The sequence below is a fragment of the Nycticebus coucang genome, chromosome 10 (genome assembly GCF_027406575.1).
Source record: "Nycticebus coucang isolate mNycCou1 chromosome 10, mNycCou1.pri, whole genome shotgun sequence".
Taxonomy (NCBI): Eukaryota; Metazoa; Chordata; class Mammalia; order Primates; family Lorisidae; genus Nycticebus; species Nycticebus coucang.
Window position 1 is genome coordinate 57,332,180 of NC_069789.1, and position 21,073 is coordinate 57,353,252.

General features: G+C 49.7%; 1 protein-coding gene across 25 annotated transcripts in view; it reads right to left on the reverse strand.

Annotated features, from left to right (window-relative positions):
* The window catches only part of NFASC (neurofascin), a 184,099-nt gene that overhangs the window by 58,358 nt on the left and 104,668 nt on the right, over positions 1 to 21,073 (reverse strand). For 13 of the 25 annotated variants that reach the window (XR_008383086.1, XR_008383085.1, XM_053605692.1 and 10 more), the window contains 7 exons: positions 19,391 to 19,571; positions 13,911 to 13,928; positions 12,974 to 13,079; positions 11,093 to 11,289; positions 10,530 to 10,652; positions 8,685 to 8,855; positions 4,290 to 4,340 (listed from right to left, as the gene is read on the reverse strand). Coding sequence is in view for 23 of the 25 variants with exons in the window: in XM_053605692.1 (XP_053461667.1) it covers positions 4,290 to 4,340; positions 8,685 to 8,855; positions 10,530 to 10,652; positions 11,093 to 11,289; positions 12,974 to 13,079; positions 13,911 to 13,928; positions 19,391 to 19,571 (847 nt within the window). In the remaining 2 variants the exon portion in view is untranslated. The remainder of the gene's footprint in view (positions 1 to 4,289; positions 4,341 to 8,684; positions 8,856 to 10,529; positions 10,653 to 11,092; positions 11,290 to 12,973; positions 13,080 to 13,910; positions 13,929 to 19,390; positions 19,572 to 21,073) is intronic. The other 12 variants (XM_053605712.1, XM_053605708.1, XM_053605706.1 and 9 more) reach the window with 3 other exon arrangements.

Genomic DNA, 21,073 nt, shown 5'->3' on the forward strand with positions numbered 1-21,073 from the left:
AGCAATAAGGATGGGAGGGAGGAAAATTAGCACAAAGTCCCGTTGTGGGGGCTTGGGTGCACTGTAGTTATGACTATAAAAGGATACAGCAATACTGCATTTGTAGGATGTGGGCTAACAACTATAGAAAGCGGGAGAAACAACTGGGAAACAGGCCAAAGTTCGTCTCCTAAAACAAAAAGGGAGAAGGTGAAACTGGAAGTCAGAGGTAATCATCAGGCCCACCATTTGGTGTCCATTTTTATGGGCCGAGCACTGTGCTAACGGTTCTGCGCACATTGTCATCATATTTAATCCTCACAACCATCCTGGGAGGGGCCTTATTCCCATTTTCAGGAAAGGAAACTGAGGCTCAGTGAAGTCAACAGTCTTGCCCAAGGTCATAGCTAGTTCTGGTTTCGATTCTAGACCATTTTGCTTCAAAAACTTGTGCTCTACACCCATTCTCCCCATCCTTACTTCTGACAGTCAGGTTTGGGAATATCTTTCCTATTCAGATCAAAGAAAAGTCAAGGGCACGAGAGGTGAAGGAGAAAGATATTTCTGTCTTAGTGAGCTGCTCTGGTGAAACTCTTCCACTACGTGTTCGTACTCTCTGAGCTAAGATTCCTTCTCTCCTCAGTGGCTATTAAATAAGCTTAGACCCAAGCTGGAGAGGAAGTAAGATGCTCCGAAGGCATCTCAACTGGATTCTTACAGGCATGGAAAGCTTGAAGAAGAGTCAGGAGGACACAAGTTGTTATTAAGGAACAAGAAGGATGGCCCCACCGGGGAGGTTCTGATGAAATGTGATCAACTGCAGCAGGAGGAATTTATATGAAAATTCAGGAAGGTTAAGCCAGCTGGTGGCTTTGGGAGCCACTGTTCCCAAAGGAGAGTCCCTAATTTACTTATCTGGAGAAGCATATATAGAAAGACTCTTTAAGGTAAAGGTGATTACTACAAGAGCTTCTACATGGTGAAACCGACCATTTCCTTTTGGATGTCATAGGAAAACTTCCTTAACCATGGAGGCAGGGATCCTGGAGAGCCGTCTACCCTGAGGATGTTTCTGTTACTCTCTGATCTTCAGGGTGGGGTCTGACCTAATCCCTGATTAAATTCAGAGTCCGTATGCTAAAGTTCACCTCTGCGTGGACTCAGGAGGAGCTTCCCACATGGGTGCATCTGACATCTGCCCAAGGACAGCCTGTCCTCTCCTGCTCCCATGTGCTATGGCTCGGAGTGGGCGCCTGGGTTTCCGGGGGGATATGGTCAGCTAGGGGACATCAGGAGACGACACTGCCTCCACCACATTGGCTTTAGTGGTCCAATAAAAACCGCTTCTTGATAATCTCCTGCTGGAGGATAGGTCAAGAGAGCTGACAACCTCCTTTCTGGGAAGTGCTGCATGTTAGCAGGATGAGAGGTGAATGAATCAGATGGGCTTTTGCCCAGAACAGCTTTGAGGGGCAGCTGAATCTTCCACCCAGACGACTTTGCTGCTTTGATTCTCAGAATTGAGAACCAGAAACTCACAGGGCTAGATTTCTGGCATCTCATCGGCCTCTCTGGCTCTAGGAATGGCTGGTTAAACGACCCCAGAAGATAAGAAAAACTCTCTGTCTAGTAACATTTGATACCTTTCACTGCCAGGAAATTTCTTCTGTGAGTCTAACCAAAATCCCTTGTGCAGCAGTTGAGGCTTTTTGTCTTGTTCTCAGCATAGCTGAAGATCTGAACAGCTTTTGTTTCTCTAGTCTGCCTTAAAATTTCTTCCTCTTTCTTCCTATACTTGGGTCTACAATTCTTCCCTTAGCTTCTCTTCAAGTTGTCCGTGTCCCTCTTAATTTCAGATGCATAGAAGGGTCCGTGACACAGTCAGCACTAAACCACCCCCTTTAAACCAATAATGAGCAACATCTGTGAAGCACTGATAGTGTGTCCAGCACCAGCTGTGAACCATGCGCACGTTTTCATGTTTAACCCTCACAACACTCATATAAGGCAGCTAACATACCCATTTGGAAGATGTGAAAATTAAAGTTCTGAGCCACTAAATGACTTGTCCAACATCACTCCATGGCCCGTCCTGGACCCTGGATTTAATTCCAGGCAGTCCACCTCACAGAGAGCACTCTTAGCTACCTGGTCTCCTTGCCTGGGTGAGTCCTCAAGTGGCAAGTTCCCACCTCAGACCAGCCTCCCCTGCTTTTCAGAAGGTCAGGGAGCATCTAGCAGATGTCCAGAGGATGCCAACCCGCTCTAGAAATCACCCGAACAAAATATAGGTCTGCGGTGGTCCTACTGCTACAAAAGTGATACACCATATTTCAAAGCCAAACAAAGAGAAATACTGGCCATTTTTCATCAACAGCATCTCTCTGTCCAGCTCCCTGAATTCAGAAAGAAAGTCACCTTCCTTTCTTCCTTTTTATTTTCTATTTCTTGCCTCACCTTGACTTTATATCCTTTCCAGCAGCTTCATACTTGGGTCAGCCCTGTTCTTCCTTGGATTGAGGACAAGGGGTCAGTCTGCATGCAAGCACTGGTAAGCTTTGCTTGCGTTCATAGTCCTGGGTGTTTCTCGTAACTCCCATTCATTCTCTTGTAATAATATGCCCCACCTGTCCCAAACTAGGTTAAGTGGCCAGACTCACTCAAACATACTCCATTGATAAAACAACTCTACGTGTATGCTCTCCATGTGGTTTATCTTACATAAAGTAAGGAGCCTGGACCCAAAGGGACATTCTGCTTCTGACGTATGCTGGCTTTCAGAATACTTTCTATTATAGATTATCTGGAATCAAATTTAGAAAAACATACATTCCACACTCATGCTGTGGGGCTCTTGACACAATAGGGGTTGGCCCCATTATCTTGAAAACAATCAATGCCCAGAATCCAACAAAGGTCCCCTACTTCCTTGGGCAGTAAATCTCTTTGGCAGAATCTCAGTGTGGTTCTAGCTGTTTGGTGCCAAGTTAAAGACTTTGTCTCCCTCCTTGGCCCTGGCTCCCTCATCCACTCCCCACTCCAGTCACCGATCATCATTTATATTAGCACATCACAGTACAGACACCTCCTATCTATCTGAGCCCATAATGACCCCCTTGGGGACCTGCAGCCTCAGCTTCCAAGGCATAACTAATGATGGGGCCCAGCTGCCTTGCCAAAGTCAGCAAATGATGCCTCCACTGGCTGCTAAAGGAAACGAAGACATTCTTGAGCCATGGTGACGGGTAACTCAGGTGTGGAAATAGCCAATTACCCTATGAATCAGACTGGGCAATCAGTTGTGTGATGAATTACAAACACTCCTCATTGTAATTGTTCCACAACTGACAAGCGTGGACTGGTGGGCACTAGATTTGCATGAACTACTATCATAGGAGAGGGGACACACAGGTGAGGGTCTAACTTCATTTTCCTTCCACAACAACTCAGAGCTGGACTCTTACCCCTGTTTCCAAGATGAATTTATTTTATTTTATTTTTAAAGATAGGGTCTTATTTCATAGCCCAGGCTTTGGAGCGCAATGGAACAATCAAGCTCCCTATAACCTTGAACTCCTGGGTTTAAGCAATCTCCCTGCCTCAGTCCCCTGAGTAAATGGGACTATGTACATGAGCCACCATATCCAATTAACTTTTAAATTGTTTATAGAGATGGGGTCTCACTATGTTGCCCAGGCTGGTCTCAAACCCCTAGCCTCAAGCGATCCTCCCTCCTCAGCCTCCCAAAGTGCTGGGATTACAGGTGTAAGCCAACATGTGTACCCCCAAATGGATTTCAAAGAGACACAGGACATCACTGAGAATGTGATGCTTGCGTACTCCCAGTAACTAAGGCTAAACTACAAAGCAGGCAGTTCGTATCTGGACGCTAGTTACCTAAACTAAGAAGCCTTCTGTTTCCTTTTCCAATGACTTCCTTTTTCCTTTTCACTGTGGGAACTCTGCTATTCTCTGATAGTCTTCATCTATCCACCACCAATTCCTAAGTTTCTACTTTTCAGTAAAGGCTTCTATTTTTCAAGTAGCTCTTTTGAAGTCCTACCCTAGTTTGAACAACTTGTTGAGAATTCAGCAACTTGAGGCTTGCACGTTAGAGGAGACCGCGCCACCACGTGAGCCCTCTCAAATCCCCACACTGCAGGCAGCCTGTGGAGGTGTCAGCTGGGCACCCTGGGCAGGCCAGTTGTTAGACCTGCCCCAGCAGGAGTTAACGACATGGTATCAGTCAGGTTAGGCAAACTAGGGTTAGGATAGGCGAGGTTACTCCCAAGGTTACCGCCACAACTCACCACTGTACATGTCAGGGTGGTTTCTTAAGGACGAGTCATTATAGGGGTGGTCTGCAATAAACAAAAGAGGGTGAGCAAACAAGAGGCCACGGAGAAGTCACGGAGGCATAAACAGGGAGAGAAAAAAACAGAAATGCAAAGCCACAAAAACAACCGAGGAGTGTACCAGTGGTCTTTTGCAAAGGAAAGATATGGCGTGTTTGGAAAGGAAATATGCTTGGTGAAGCACAAGCAACACAAAGCCCACAAAAGGGAAGAAAAAGGTTAAATCCTGCAAAAGAAGGCAATGATAAAATAAGTTTCTTTCAAAATTAAAAAGATTAGGCACGAACTTTAATTGCTTGGTCCTCCTACTACATCTTCAAACAAATGAGATCAGGATTAGTGGTATCCTGCAGCTGTCTTTTCAACAACAGCTTCTCATCAAAGTCCTCAGTTTCCAGGACTCTGGGTCAGGCCAGTTCTTGGACAGCTAAAGAGAAAGGGGTGTTAGTGAGCCCCGAGGAAGAGCAAAATCCTGCCTGGGCGGAAGCTAAGCTGCAGAGGGTAGGGGGAGGGTTCCTTGGCGGAGGGAGGGAACGCCAATCATCAGCAAAGAAAGTGGGATGGGGGGGCCCTTGGCGGCACCCAGCAATGAGCACCCCGCTAATCTGACCATGGCTTCTCTGAGATGTCTCTGTTGGCAGAAAGGACTCCCAGTGAAGAGGCTGGGAGGGGTCCAGTGAGGCGGGAGAGCTTGGCTAACGTTCAAGTTTTAAGATTTAGAAAGGAAGCTTGGGACAGGAGAAGGAAAACAGGAGGTGTGAGTTTCACATGTTGGGCCAGGAAAGACCTACTCCATATGCTGGAGATTCAAAGCCCTCTAGACCAGTGATTTTCAACCGGTGTGCTGAGAGGATCTTGGGTGTGCCATGAAAAATTTTAAAGATCATTAATTAAATTATTTTCAAAAGTAGTTCTAAGCACAAGTACATTCTATTTTTTTAATTCTTTTTTTGATCAACATAAATTAAGTGTGCCTTGGAACTATAGGTTCAAGTGTGCTGTGAGATAAGAAAGGTTGAAAAACACTGCTCTAGATGGTGTGGGGATGAAGACGTTCTTCAGTGGCTTCAGTTCTAATATTAGGTAATTAAAACTCTTGGGCATTTAATACTTGGTGAGAAAGACATTCTGGACTAGGACACATAATCATGCCAAAGTCCTTAAGTAGCTTTTTGCTCTCTACCACCTACTGGGTTCAAGTTTAGACAGTACCAACAGGGGGTGTGGTGGGGGGTGCAGTTGACTGCAGCAGACAGCCCCAGGAGCCCAGAACACGGTCTGTCTGCCTGAGGGAGGTAGGTGCTTTGCCAAAACATTTGCATATTTGAAGACAGATCTAATTCCGGTACAACTAATTGCAAGAGGGTACGTGAGTTCTTTTCTGGGACTGGCATTGCATCCTAAGTCTGTGTGACACGTGGTAGGAAGACTGCATTATTCAGAACTATCTGTTAAGATGGGGTTTATTGTAAAAGACCTAGCCTGTTCGGGAAGTCTGCTTGGGAGTATGTGCAGCTAAAGGCGGGAGCTGGTCCACAATGGAATGAAGACGCAGGTGGCCCTGGGGCAGGTGCAGGCTGCAGCTGGGCTTAGGAGGTGACATTGTGTTCCTCTTCTGTAGATAGATAGTGGCATGGAAGAGCCAGGGCCCTTCTTTCATACTCCCATGCCACTGAGGTCAAATGGAACTTGTTTCCAGAGAAATGACCAGTTCTCAGAACTGACCTTACTGTTTGTGGGTTCTGGAGCACATATAAGAAATTTAGGGAGACTTTCTGACTTCTAAGAACATCACTTAGACACCAGGAGGAAGCGCTCCATTGTTTGCCTCAGGGAGAATTCTCCTCTCTCACCAAGGTTGCCTCTTGGCAGGAGGCACCAGGAGGGACGGGCCTGGGTTACAGCATGGGCAAAATGGGGTAGGTACACTCTGCTAGCCTGACTCTACTGTTCATCTTTAACTACATCCAAAAAGAGATTTTAAAAATGATTTCAGATTACCCAGTATTTTGTACGATATACCTTCATCCCATTTCTTTAATGCGGATAAGACAAAACAGGATGTGATAAGATCTATTTCCTGTCAAAGGGGCAAATTGTGGCAGGAGCCCTGGTGAGAACAGGGCCTTTGAAGCTGTCCCAACTTGATGACTTTGCCTCCCACCCCGAGACCTGGTTCTGAAGGTATAAGAGAAAGCTTGTGTCCTTTCCAGACAGAAAAGTAGACAGAGCACAACTGTGCTATTTTAAGCAACTGTGCCCAATTCTGGCTGGCTTAGATGCCCAGAACTTGCTCTCAGCCAGAGCTGCCCCTGGGAGGACTCCAGGAAGCTGACACGGATCTGCTTCAACCACCTGGAAGTTTTCTCATCATTTGGAGGAAAGTTTTCCTCCTGGGAATAGGGCACCCAAGAATGAAACAGAAACAAACATCCCTTATATCCTCTGGTAGAGGAAAGAGTGTTTCTTCAAAGTCTAACTTCTAAATGTTGCTTAAATCTCTAACTTAATTCTAAAGAGGAAGACTCTTCACCACCTTGATCTTCTGGTCTCTGCTCCACCCCATGGTGGCCTCTGCCCAGGATGGCAGAAGGTCACTTGACTCAGTTCCAGCATCTCCATGCAGGGGGAGAGGGGCCCAGGCAATGATGCTAAGGTTGTCCAGGGTCAGCTCAGCAAGTATCTTGCTCTTGACCTCCCCGTTCCTCCCACTGCCAACACTGCCAGCTCTGTCCTAGCTGCTGAGGCCATGCTGCCGTCCTCCCCACTAAGCCTGCTGGCGGGCAGTCACCAGACGTGCACCGAGGAAACACTGCAGACAAACCACCTTCCTTCTCCAGGGGGTCTCCCTGGGCCTGAGTCAGGAGTGGGAAAGCCAGGAGAGGGGAGCAGGCAGCAGGAAGCTGTGTCACCCGGCCAGGAACATGCAGGGTTTGCTGCGGCTATCACAGGAGGGGCAGCTTAACACCAGCTTGGAACAGTGTGTGGAGTCGCTCAGAGCAGGAGGGAGGCGGTCAGAAGAGGGTCAGAACAGAGTCCAAGGAAGAAAGAAGAATAGAGACAGAGAAGAAAGAAGAAAGAGGGAGGGGAAACACGGAGGAAGGAAGTAAAACAGAAAAAGGAAGAAAATAAAGAGTGAAAAGGGGAAAAAGGAGGGGAAAAGCTGCTTCCCTGTGGATCCACCTCCATGCCACAGTGGAAAGGGAGTGGGGGCTATCGGCTCTCAGGAGCCCCAGCCTCCATCAGCAGTGGAACTGATGAAGGAGAAAGAGAATACGATGGGCTGGGGGGCCCCACATTTGTCCTCAAGAGGAGTGACTCACCCAGGCCTCTCTTGACCCACACCTGCCTGTGGGGGGTCCTGGAAGCCAGGGGTCAGCCTCTTTTCTCCAACCTCTAGAAACTGCCAGCACCCACCTGGGGCTCTTTGCCTGCCCCTCCCCAATCCTCACTGTCCATAGCATAGAAAACAACATTCCCAGCGTCCATCAGACAGGTTAAGGTCTCTTTTTTTTTGGGGGGGGTCCTCTGTTGGAAACATGTTACAAATCTATGATGTATATCAACATAGACAACTTTCAATATCCTGAGGGGGCTGAGGGATTTGTAACAAAAACTCCAGCTGGCTTGTCCCTGCCAAGAAGTATGTTTCTGACTAAGCCTCTGTCTCCTTTGGGAAGGGCCACCAGTGCTAGAATGGGCCAAGAAATGCGGATTTGCTTTTATACCAGTCAAAAGAATCGGGGAATAGAAACTAAAACAAATAAAAGTAAACCGTAAGTCTGCAGCTTACAAACATAGCAATTCCATATGGTTTAGCATATACATGTTACAGAACAAAAATGTATTATGATGTATCCAACTAATTTTTTTTTTTATTTTACGCTATGGCTTTCTTCTAGAGATAAAGATAACCAAGAAATGACTGCAAACAAAAGAAATAATTAAGCTGAGTCCTGATGGAAATGTCAGAGGACGACTTAGAGCTGGGGTTCTCAAACTCTGGTGTGTATCAGAAACACCTGGGTAGCTCATAAAGAACAACAAGGACTGAGGTATGACAGGGCTGGGCCTGGGTATGTTGGCCCAGTTCCAAGGTGAGTCTGATTCCCACTGCTGTTTGACTGAGATGCGCGAACACAGTAGGACCAAGTTTCAACTTTGACTGGAGGCTCCAGCATCAAGAGATGTGGGTTAAAAGCAGCTGAAGTGGCTCAGGAACAATGAACTAGAAGGACTTGTAGGGCAGGGACAAGGATCCCCCCAGACTCAGGTACCTGGGGCTGCGTGGGCTCAGTGGGCTTGCTTGCAACCTCTGGCCCCCAGCCCCAGGCCGGGGCCTGCACTTACTGGTGAGGACCTTGAGGGTGAAGGGATTCTTCTGCTGGATGGTGTGGGTGAAGTGGAAGCGGGCGTTGCAGCTGTAGTCGGTCTGCGTGTCCTGCTGCATCACATTAGAGAAATACAGGTCTCCGTTGTGGCCCTGGGAGACACGTTTGTCTTGGGTGATGGGCTCCATGGCTATAAGCAAGCAGAGGTTTGGCGGGGGTTAGCAGTAATGATGACAGTGGTCATCGTCATCATCATCAGAGTTCTGTCGATTGAGCACTTACAACTGGTGGGGGCCAGGAGCTTGACATTTTTCGGTCTAATCTTCTCAACTCTAAGGTTTGGCTTATTCTCATTTTAAAGATAAGAAAGTAGAGGATTTAATGTGCCCTGGGTTGCAAAGGCAGTGACGGGAGAGCAGGATTTTAGTTGCAGACCTGCCTGATCACCTCGCCATGGCCCCTGACCACACTTTTCTTAAGCTGAAGCTTGAAGGCTGCGTGTCTTGTACCAAGCATAAGAAACATGAGCTAAGAGGTTACTAAGTAGCAGGAAGAGTACTGCGCTCACTGAGGGGTCAGGGGCAGGGGTGGGAGAAGGGCAGGAGAGGCAGAGGCACCAGATCAGGAAGGGGGCTGATCAGGGAGAGGGGTCTGGACTTTCTTTGAGGTGATGGGATGAGCCAATGAAGAGCTTTAAGCAGATGAATGGAACTACCAGATTCAAGTTTTTACAAAGACCAGGGAGGCCTGTTATGGACAATTGTTGCAACCTAGGGAAAAACTGATGGTGGCCTGGGCTGGGCAAATGTTAGTGAGGATGGAAGGAAGAGGACAGTCTGTGATCTGCTGGGGAGGGAGTGTGGACACAACTTGGCAATGAGTGTGATGTGGGCGTGAGAGTGAATAGTGTGAACTGGGAGCCAGCAAACCAGTGACTGAGCACAAGGCCACCCTCACCTTGCAGAACAGCTCATGGCACTGCCTCAGGGACAGGGCAGCCTCTTTGGGCAGCAGGCTGGTGAGCACTCTGGGATGGATAGAATGGTGGGTGACAGGCAGGTGAATATACAGATTGATAGATGGATGGAGGGACAGAGAAGGGGAGGGCAGGGGCAGACAGGGAAGCCTGGAAGACACGCAGAGAGCGAGCAGTCCTCTGCCCCCTTCACAATGTCCCTCTTTCAATTTAATTGAAAACATGAGAAGAAACCGAGGTCCAGAAAGGCTGCATGAGCCTCAGCCTCTAATTGAGCCGGAACAATCTCTGAATGATGTTACTCTGTCTCCCCGTTCCAAACACCCTATCTCCCCATAATGCCTTTATTAAAGGTTTCATTCCTCGGTTCGCCTTTCCTTCTGCTAAAAGAGCAAATCCAAGTAAATCCAGACCAGCCAAAGACCGGAAGAGGAGGCTTGGTACGAGCTGCTTTCAAAGGCCTATTGAAAGACATGGTTTCTCCTCTTCCTCCTCATTCTTTTTTCTCTTGCTCTTCTTCATCTTCATCATCACAAGTGTGAGCAAGCACTTATTGTGCATCTGGCCCTGTTCTAGTACTTTGGACACACTGACTCACGTATCCTTAAAATAATCCTGTTAGATAAGGATCAGTACAATTATGAGTCCTAAAGAGGAAATTGAGGCCCAGAGATGTTAAGCAACTTGCTCAAGATCACACAGCTGATAGCAACTGGGCTAGATGAGCCCCTTCCGCTGCAGAGCCTGTGTTCTCAGCCCCATGGCCACCTTGCACTTGCTGCTCCCAAGTCAAAGTCTTCTAGCCTGGGCGAGCCTTCCCCATTCAACACACCCAACCCACTCCCTAAGATTAAAATGTAAATAAAACACCAGGCGCCCCAAACTCACAGCTGCTCATCCAGAAGATGACTGGGGATGGAAGTCCGGGCGGGGGGTTGCACTGGAGTGTCAAGGGGGCACCTTCTTGGACCACGACAGGGTCTAAGTTTTCCTTGGGCCACAGGGGAGATTCTGGGGAGAGGCAGACAAGGAGGATGAAGTGAGGGTGCCGCTGGGCTGGGGTGAGGAGCAGGGTCAGAGGCCGGCAGGTCAGGAGGGAAGGGGGAGGGTGACAGGACAAGGAGGGAGGCGAGAAGAGGGTGACAGGGCCCCGAGCCCCCTGGAGGGGCAGCCCTGGAGAGGCAAGATAGGGAGGCCTTTTGTCAGAGGGTGTACATCTTCAGAGGCGCCTCTTCTCCCTCCTCTCTGTGCCCACAGTAGCCAGTGACGTTACTGCAGACTCTGGCTGGGAAGCTTCCTTTCCAGGGAAACTTTCTGAGGTGGGGGAGAGCCATGGAGGGCATCAAGGCACCTGCAGGCCAAGGGTGCAAGGGGTGGCCTTTCTGGAATGTCCTTCCACGCCTCCCATCTACCCAGGAGCAGGGCAGTTCAGTCCTCCTCCTGCTACTCACTAGACACCTGCAGGCGAATCCTATTGGACAGGGCCGTGCCGAATTTGTTGCGGGCGAAGCACTGGTATTCCCCCTCATATTCCTCCGGTCGCCCACCACTGCGGAAGTCAATCACCAGGGTCCCAGATCTCCTCCTCATGGACACCCGGGGGTCCTTGGCGATGTTGAAAAACCTGCTGTTTCTAGTCCAGTGGAAGCTGTGGATGATGGGGACAGCGGCAACCAAGACAATGGGGTGGGCGCTGAGCAGATCTCAGCACCAAACCTCCCACTCTCAGCCCCATTGCCACTCCTCAATTCTGGTCCCAGCCCGGCTGAGCACAAGAAGCATCTGGGGAGCTTAATAAAATGCAAAGTCGAGGCCCTGCCAGGTAAGTCTCCAGAGCAGGGGTCTGGCATCCATATTTTTCCCCAATCAATGCTGGAAATCATGACTCAAAGTGGTCAATACCCAATTAGCCGTTGTGGGACTATGTTCTTTAAGTACATCATTGAGGTCTAGCTTGATTTCGATTTTTAAAATCCAGCTGCTCTGTCTACCCCAGACCTTCTACTAGGAATGCAAGCTCAAATTCGTATGTCACCTAACCAACTGCATCAGGAAGCCAGCTCTGCTTGCGGGCGAAATACTGGTATTCCCCGTTGTATTCCTCCAGCCGCCCGCCACTGTGGAAGTCAATTACCAGGGTCCCAGATCTCCTGAAATCCCTTAAATTTATAATCCACTCCAAAGCCAAAGTGAAATGGCTTAGGTTACGCACGCCCTGCTCAGTGAGTGCAGATTATAAAGGAGGGCACACATTATATAGCCTTCAGCGGGGACAGCTTTTAATCATAGTCCTGGAGCAGAGCCCTGGGTGAAGTGGGCTAGAATGGCCCTCTGCTTTTCCTGGGAGGATGTGTGTCTTTGCTACAATGAGTCTCACATCCTCAGCTTCCCATGATGTAACTGGTGAAAGTAAGAGCAGCAGTGGCTGTTGAGGGTCATACAATCATTGTCCTGCAAAGGAGACATGGGTGAAAAGAGCAAACCCCAGAAACGAGGTCACCAGAGCTCTGACTGATGCTTCAGGGTGATTCCCACTGTGGGTTCCCGAGTGGGTCTCACAGCTCTGCGTCAGACCATCCCCTGCAAACCTTGGGGTCAGAATAAGGCTGCCACACACCTGGCGGCCTTGCTCTAGCTCATTTCTCCTGCTGACAGACACACCCACATGGGGCTCTTGAAAGGGCCAGTCTGTGGATGCAACTTTGAGGATGGGGATAGATAGCCCCTGCCGTATTTCCAATTTTTATTATTTGGTACAAACAAATTTGACCTTTGGGTCAGAAGTCTGGGTTTCAATCTGGGTTCTGCCCTTCTCAAACCAGGTAACTCTGGAAAAGGGACTTAAAACTTCCCCACTCTGCTTCACTCTTGTTCTGGAGGATCTCAGTCCTTCCCCAGAGGGCAAGCAGGTGGTGGAATAGGACAAAGGGAATGACATCTCCTAACACAAAGCCAGGACGGAGCAGGCTTCTGACTCACGTCTGGTGATATCTCATTTGGTCTTGACGAGCATACCAACAGACTTGAGTTAGCTGGGAAGAGGAGGAACTTCCCATAAGCTCAACTTGGGCCAGATGATGGGACCAAAGGGCCCAAGAAGGAACATTATACTGAAAGTCAGGAACCCACTATCTAGTCTTTATTATCTTGGCCCCCAGTTTTCTTATCAGCTAAATTTTCTAGTTACCTACATTGTACTTTCCACCTAGCAGGTGCCTAGTGGATAAGCTGAACGTGTGAATGTGATTTTTCAGTGGCTTCATTCGCCATCAAGTCCAGAGGCAAGGGGATGGCTCCCATGGCCTCTTTCTAGGCCCCTTTCCTTCACTTACCTGGGGGCAGGGTTCCCCTTGGCTTCACATTCAATCAGGATGTTATCTCGGGGATCTACGATGTGGTCCTTTACGGATTGCTTGGTGATGGTTGGTGGCTGGGTCACTGCAACAGTGCACATGTGGGCAGTCAGGGCTGCAGTCCTGCCCAGGTCCTACCTTGGGGAATGGCTGAGCTTAAGAGTTTCAAGAGCCACGTGTGCAAGCAGGGAAGAGGGGTGAACAGGGCCCCAGTCCAGAGACCTAACTCCTTACATGGGGCACAGGAAAGGAGGTGGGTGTCAAAGGCTAAGCACAAAAGGGATCCCTTAGAAAGATTCCAGAGTATCCCTAAGAGAGGCGGAAGGCCAGGCTTTGTGTTTTCCCCACTCTACATTCCATTGCTTAGCACAACACACAAAGGTCCTTGATAAATGTTTGTTGAATAAATAAACGGACAAAAAGTAGCTAGATTTCCAGAATCTAGGGCTCACGGTGGCTCTGAGCTCTAGGGTTTCAAGAAATGGCCAAACTATGGTGAGACCAGGGCAGAAAGACCAGGTGATCCTTGAGAACTTTGCAGGGACTTATCTGCGTGTCAAGGAGCTGGATCACCCCATTCTAGGCCCTGAGCTGCTGCCTTCTGCCCTGGCCCGTGCCAGCCACCCAAAGATGGGGGAGGGGCAGCGCAGCTGTGGTGCACCTGGCTTTGATCCAAAGACCCTCTTCCCACCACCTGCTCCTCTGTGCTCCCCAGCAGTAGCGTGCTCTAGGTGAGCCTCTTTCCTTCCTGTGCGGAAGGGACCTCACTCACTATAGGGCTCTAGCCTCCAGAAATCCCAGCACAAGTCCCAGCAGGCACAGGGGACAGGTCACTAATCCCCAGGAATCTCCTCACCCCCACCCCTTCCTCCCACCTCCTGGAGGCACAGGTGCAGAGCAGCACACGGAAACTTACGCTCACTCTGAATGCTTGCTGTTAGTTCCACGATGTGTTAGCATTGTCAAGGGAAGAGAAAAAGGACATCGTTATGGCATGCTACTGCTGCCCAGGCGTCCTCACGCACCAGCATGCAGGGAGGGGTGAGTGGGGCCTGAGGAGGGCACTAAGAGCTGGGTTCCCCTCCCTGCTTCACAGCTCAGCGGGAGAGCCAAGCAGGGTTGGGAACAGACCCAGCAAGTGCTTTGTGGAGAAGGTGATGCCTCCCTGGGGAGGGTAAAACTGCATAGCTGAGCAGAAAGACCGGCTTCTGACCAAAGGAAGGTGTCACCAGGGAAGTCCATGTATCCGAAAATGATAGTGCTGCTTAAAGGAGGCTCTGAAGATGCTTCCCAACACCTGATGCCATTGAGGAAAGTGGGCTCTGTGGCCAGCAGGGCAAGGAGGCGGCTGAGGGCAAGAATGAGCTGCACCAGGAAGGGCACAGATCTGAGCCACCTCCACAGGGCAAAGTCCCCAGCCTCACTTCTCCCACTATACCTTCCATACACAAAAGTGCCTTCTCTCCTCACCATCCCGCCTTATCCAGGCTTTGGAAGACTCTGGGCCAGGGAAGGATGAACCACTATCACCCTACTCACGGGCATTGTTCCTAGTCACAGTACACTGCCCTACAGAAATCCCACTTTTCAATAAGAGACTCCAGGGATGAAGAAGAGCCTACTCCTCCTTTCTGTGCTTTTCACGGAGGGGGTAAAGAGGCAGGTGGCACAAATATTCTCCAGCCTTTACCTGTGTGCAGGTGCTCACACAGCTATGCTCCTGTACAGGTGTGTACAGGGAGATCAGAGCTTCTCAAACTTTAACAAGTATATGCCTCACCCGGCTCTAGTTAAAATGCAGGTTCTGAATCAGTTGGTCTGGGGTGGGGCCTGGGATTCTGCATTTCTGACAAGTGATGCTGGTGGTGTGGGGACTATGCTCTGGATAATGCAGTTTTAGATGGTGTGTTTCTGGTGGGGAGAAGGTCGTATTATAATTTGTCTGCAGCAAGAGGGACTTTGCCTAACAAATGCCATCAGTGTAACCTGGTTTATGATACCCTCAATGAATCCCCAACAATTAAAAAAAATTTTGCAGAAAAGAGAACATGTGTTGCTGTTCACTTTTAAAAATGTCTTTTCCTTGTATCAGAAAGGAACACGACATTGTCATTTCACACTGGCACAGACGTCAGATGTTATACTGGCTTTGCAGGCTGACTTTTCAGAGTGAGGGGTTCCTGGTGGCGCAGGGGGCTGTGGACATCAGGGCAGAGCCATGGGGACCCTGAAGCCTTCCAAGCTCACTGGAGTGAGATATAGAAGAGGATTCTGGGGGGTTCAGAGAGGGCAGCTTAGAGAAACCGGAGCTAAGCTGGGACCAAGAGATGCAGGAGGAGTGATGAGGGAAGGGGAAGAAAGCAGAGAATGTGTGAAGCATTGCAGGATGTGTGGCCTGCTGTACGCTGTCACTAAAGGGAAGTCTTCAGAGTGAGACCCACAAAAAAGTCAAAATGCTTTGTTCAAGTGGGCCAGGGATGTGCAGCCCCTAGAGCACTGAAGAGACATTTTGCTTTCCTAGAAATACCTGGGCAGGAAAATGGAATGAAAAGTCCAGGGAGAAAAGCAAAAATTGCTGGTCGCTGAACATTCCCTGGAGCTCACTAGTGCAACATCTTTATCCATGTATGATTTTCCTGCAGGGCCCCAAGAAAGATAATTCTGGAAAGATTGAAACCCAGTAGGGTTGGGCATGCAGTTGGGAGAAGAGACCATTCTCAGGAGATGCAGGGCTGCCACTGGAGCTCACTGCTTTGAACCTCCAGCTCAGGGCCCTGGCCTTGGCATTCAGGACACAGTTGCTACCTTTCAGGACTTCACCCTGGGTAAAGAGCCTGACCATGGGCCTCCTTTGAGCCCACATAGGCATCAAGCCTCTCTTTTATAGAATCAAAGCCTGGTTCAATGGAAAGAGCCCTAGACATTGTCTAGGGACTCTCAAATCGAAGGAAAAAGGGTTACTTGGTTAACATCATGCAGGCAGTTTGCTGCAGAGCCTGAGGTTCTCAAACTGTGGGTTCAACCCCTTTGTAACAATGAAAATCATTGCAGCATTAGGAAGGTTGAGAGCCACTGCCGAAGGAGAATCAGCTCTACTGAAGCCTGGGTCAGAGCTCTTCTTACAAATCCGTCCTTGGTCAGAGCCAGGTGGGGCCTCAGGCCTCTGTTCTCCTTGACCTTTTGGACAGTGACCTTTTGGGAGGGGAGACCGGTTGTGCTGTAGACTCTCAGGGCAGCTAGAGCTGGCAGGCTGCTGTCCCCAGCCCCATACTGATTGCCAGGCCAGGGCCCTCTGAAGAGTCTACTTGTCTAAAGGTGTAATGGCATCTGCAGTCACCACTGTGATACCAAGGAGTTTATTACAGGAACAGAATAAACCCAGAAGATAAGCCACCACAGGGAGATCACTACACAGCTCCTGGGGACAGCTCCTACACACCACCTGCTTTCTCTCCTTCTTTGGAATTTGCTGTGTGACAATGTCCAGTGAGGAATAAATTTGCTCTTTTGGCTTTCAAGGGGGAGGAAAACTTTCCAACCCAGCTCTGCAGGGGTGAGGCAGCAGCCTACCCCCATGGCCAGAGTTCTTTAGTCGTGAGTATCTCTGCTTTCCCTGGCTCTGAGATCTATGACCTCTGGCACCCATGCCACCCCTTACGAGAAGGATGTGTGAGGGTGTATGTGAGCCAAAGCCATCCTGCAACATTATTTGGGATAGAGGTAGAAGGAAATGTCTCTACTGCTCCCCTGCGGGTTTCTAGAAGGAAAATGCTGAGTGGCCCTGCTGCAGGGAGGAGGACAGGGGCCAGAAGACTCACTTTTTGGCAAACCCACTCTGGTTGATGAGGTGAGTCTTTGCTTTCTGCAAAGGTCCTGCTGTTCTTCTCGAGGCAGGGGAGGGAGGAAAGGATGCGTGTGACTCAGTTGGCAGAGCAGTGGGAGCTGGGCCTTCAATGAGGGATTGTGCGGGGAGCTCAGGGCTCTGCTCTAGGAAGCCTGCTGTGGCCAAACTCCCGGGAGCAGGAGCACAGCCCCTGCTCTTGAGGCACAATGTCCCCCAAAGGGGCAAGTGAGTAGAAGGCATGCCTGGCAGGGCAGTCTCTGGCTTAGCCCCGCCACCAGCTTGGTCACTTCAGAATGCCTGGTATTCCTCAGCCCAGGCTGGGACAGAAGGTGGGCTCCACTCACATGAGAGACCTGCCATACTAGGCCCAGCAAGAGCTGCTTTTCAGCTCTTTTCAGGGCACCTGGAAGGGTTTGCCTTTCTGCTGTCTTGCAGTCAGTGTCTGCAGACTCATCTTGGCCCTGTTATAATGGCCATAGCACCCGCAGCAGCCAGCGGGTGTGATGTGTATGAAGCACGCGCCTGGGCCCCTGTGCCGACGCAGAACGGTGCTGCAGAAGGACTTACCTCCCCACTAGAGGTGCTGCAGTCACATCCTGGCTCTGCCACTTACCTGTTTTCTAACCCGGAACCTAAGGATAGTATCTCTGTCAGGGATTATATCTCCGTGAGAAGTGCAAGCAAGGAGACATGTACGCCACTTTGCTCTCTCGCTGGCACATGGCAGCTGCAAGTCCAGTGAGTTCCAAGAAGGACTCAAAGATGGCAGGATGAGGAGGTGGGGGTGGGGCCCACCAGGTGCCAAACTGGCGGTGGTGGGGTGTAAGGGACCTGGATTCTCTTTGACTCTGTCACGAATTTGCTATGTGACTCTGAGCTGGCAAAGACTTGGGTTTCCATGAATACAAAATACAAAATGGATGGGGTGGGTCCTCCCAAGCCTTCCCCAGGAACACTGGAGTGGGAGAGGGTGGCAGGGAGGTCAGGACACTCTCAGTTTACTGCCCCACAGGTGGTACCCTGGAGAGCTGGACGGCTTGGGGTCCTGCCATGTCTCTGTGTTTGGTAGGCGTTAGAAATCCAGATTCTTAACACAGACACCAAAACCATCTATTTATAGTCTCACCTTGCAGGAACCACCTGCAGTCACTGACCCTGGGGATCAAAGTGGCTGGTGAGTGAGTGAACAGAAGTGGCAGAAGAGAAATGAGCCTTCACCACTTCCTTGATAACCCAATTTCCTCCGCACCCTCCTTCTCTCGAGGGGCATGGCCTTACTACGCTCCTTATTAGATTGTCTGCCTGGGACTGTTAATGAGAAACTCTGCTTGAGCCAGCCACACAGATGGTTGCCATGAGAACAGTTGCTTTCACAACTCTCCTCTCCTTCCTCCTTGCGCACATGTGTGTGTGCACACATGTAAGCTCACACACTGGGGTTATCAGGAGGGCAGCAGGCCCTTCCCCCTCTTGGCTCTGGGTCCAACTTATAGTTACCTACTGGCCTTCTGTAACCCAGAAGAGCTGCCTTCTTGAGGGGGGAGCTGCCTTCTCGGGGGCAGCTGTTACTGGTGAAGTAGCCTGTGAGGAGGGCTGAAATACCTGCAACTCTTCTCCAAACTATGTTAACTACAGGCCTGGCTTTGGAGAGCTCAGTGGGAACTTCTTCCCCATCCCCAGACAGCTGTCAACTGGATAGGGCCCAAGCCAATGTTGGCATCACGAGGGGCCCACATACCCCTTGAAGTAGGGCACAGGGGTCAGAGGTGGTGTGCCTACATCTTAGCACCAGGATGCTAAGGCTACTCAGATGAAGTGTCAGAATTATGGCACAGGTGGCCAAAGAGCATAGCTGCCAACCAATGGGTCACTTACGAACCTAGCAACAGAGATGGCTGGTGGAGACATTGCTGTTAGAGCAGCCCCTTGCTGTCCGATTCTTATGGTCAAATAATGCCCTGCCACCATCGTGAGAAACAGAATGATAGGAATTTACTTTTTATCTTTATTATGGGAAAGTTGAAAATGAACAGAAGGAATTCATTGCCCGGTTCTCCCATGGTGGCACTATACTGGGGCTCTACTTGAGTGTCTCATTCAGCCATATCTTTTGCAAGGATAATTCCTCTCACAATCTTTCCAGGCCATCTGTCCTCCTGATTACTCCAGCCAGGAGGGCCTCCAGGATTCAGTTTTGGATATAACAGACATTAGATGGCAAATAATAGTCCATCAAACCTGACCCTGGAAACTGCTTTTATGGGCCGTGGGAGCAGACGGAAGTCCAAGTGGCACTCAAGATGCCAAGCCCTGCCACCTCTGGTCCCACTCAGCATCAGCTCAGCCACATGCATCAGCCCCACGATGCGCGGTCTCAGCTTCCTAAACGTGAGCCTGTGCCAATTCTTCGGAGAAAAATCCCCACTTTGAATCTCAGAATCTACTGCTGCTCCTCTCCCCGAACTTCTCTGCAGGGTCTTAACACTCCCCAACTCCCTTCCCCTCTTCTGCCCAAAATCAGGAAAAAGAGAAGAGGATGGAGTAGGACTCACGATCCATAGGAATCTCGATGGCTCCACCAAGACTGAGGAGGCAGAGGAGGAAGGCCGCATGCACCCAGGCCGGCGGCTGCTGCCTGGCCATCCTCAGGGCCAGGCCCCGCTCCCCGTTCCCCAGCCTTTGGGGTCTTCCTGCTTCCAGCCGCATTAACTGGGCCTCAGGGACAGAGCTCAGCTAGGGAAAGAAACACAAGAGCAAGTGAGTTTGGCTTGAATTTAGAGTTTGCTCTAGTAACACTACAGGGCCTTGAAGGATAAAAGGGTCCCTCAGTCCCAGACTGATGTTCTTAACCTCAATGTTACTGATGTTTAGAACAATTCTTGGTGTGGGAAACTGTCCTGTGCATTGCAGGATGTTTAGCAGCGTCCCCAGCCTCTACCCACTAGATGCCAGCAGTGCTCACCCCTCTGCCACTACCATTCAAAAATGTCTCTAGACCCTGCCAACTATCCCCTGGAGGGCAAAACAACCCCCTATTGAGAACCACTATTAAGAGCAACTCTGCACAGAACAGTCATGAAAACACTGGCCCACTGGCCTGCAGAGCTAGTATCCAGATGGTGCCGTGCACTGAGCTGATAAGAAATGCGACAATCTCACAGCTTCTCTGAAACACCTGTGTTGAGCATGCCTGAGGCTAAGTATGTTTGGGGTAAGAGCAGAGAAGAGATCATGCTGATCACATTTGGTCCCAGGGCAAGGTGGACAGGGTGATGTTGGCAGCTCTAGAGAGATCATGAGTTAGGTGAAAACTTGGTTGTCCAAAGGACTTTATTTTTTATTAATGAATTTTGCAAATATTTTGTGCAGCTAAGGTTCAGTGGTCTCTGATGTTGTCCCTTACAGATAATGGCAGTGATAAGACAATGACCCAGAAGGAGTGGGCTTCAGCTGGTCAGTGGAAAGAGCAACCTTCACGACAGCCCAAAGTTCACGTTCTTAAACATAAGGAATCATTCCAGGGATTCCAGGGGTGGGGGTTAAAAATGGCTGTCTAAGAAGCCTGGAATTGGTCTACAAGAGACAAATCCTTCTTTTCTCATCCTCCTGAAGAAGAAGAGCAAAAAGGGCCTAACAGTTGGGACGCAGTACAGAGCTTTAAGCTTGCCTGAGGTGTGAAGCATGTAGTCTTAAAAACTGGTCCAGTTTGCTGTTCTCTCATGGTGCCAACTCAACGGGGAAGGCAAGAAGTTGCTGCTCCTGAATTCCTCCAGCTTTCCTGGACTAAATGGCGGTCAACTGGACACATCATTCTCCTGTAGTTTCATTTGGCAGCAACTTGAAGCCCACTCTCAACTGCGTGCACTCACTACCTCCCATCCATCCCGACTGAGGGTGCAGAGGACATGGACAGAGCTCCAGGGATTGCTGTATGGGAGGGCAAGAGACCTGGAGCAAAACACAGGTCACTGCTCACTGCAACAGGATGAAGGAACCTCCCCTGTGCCAGGGTAGGGGGTAAGCTAAAGGATTCTGATCTAGATTTTAGCAGGTGTTTTCTCTGGAATCTGCCCCGGACTCCATCCACTTGCCTCTCTTCCCACTGCTGCCACTTTGGTTTTGATCATCATCATTTCATTCAGAAGTGGCAGAGTTACTGCAACAGCTTCCTAAGTGGTCTCTCTACTTCCAGTCTGCCCCCCCCACCCAGTATTCCTTTTTGGCTTTTTTTTTTT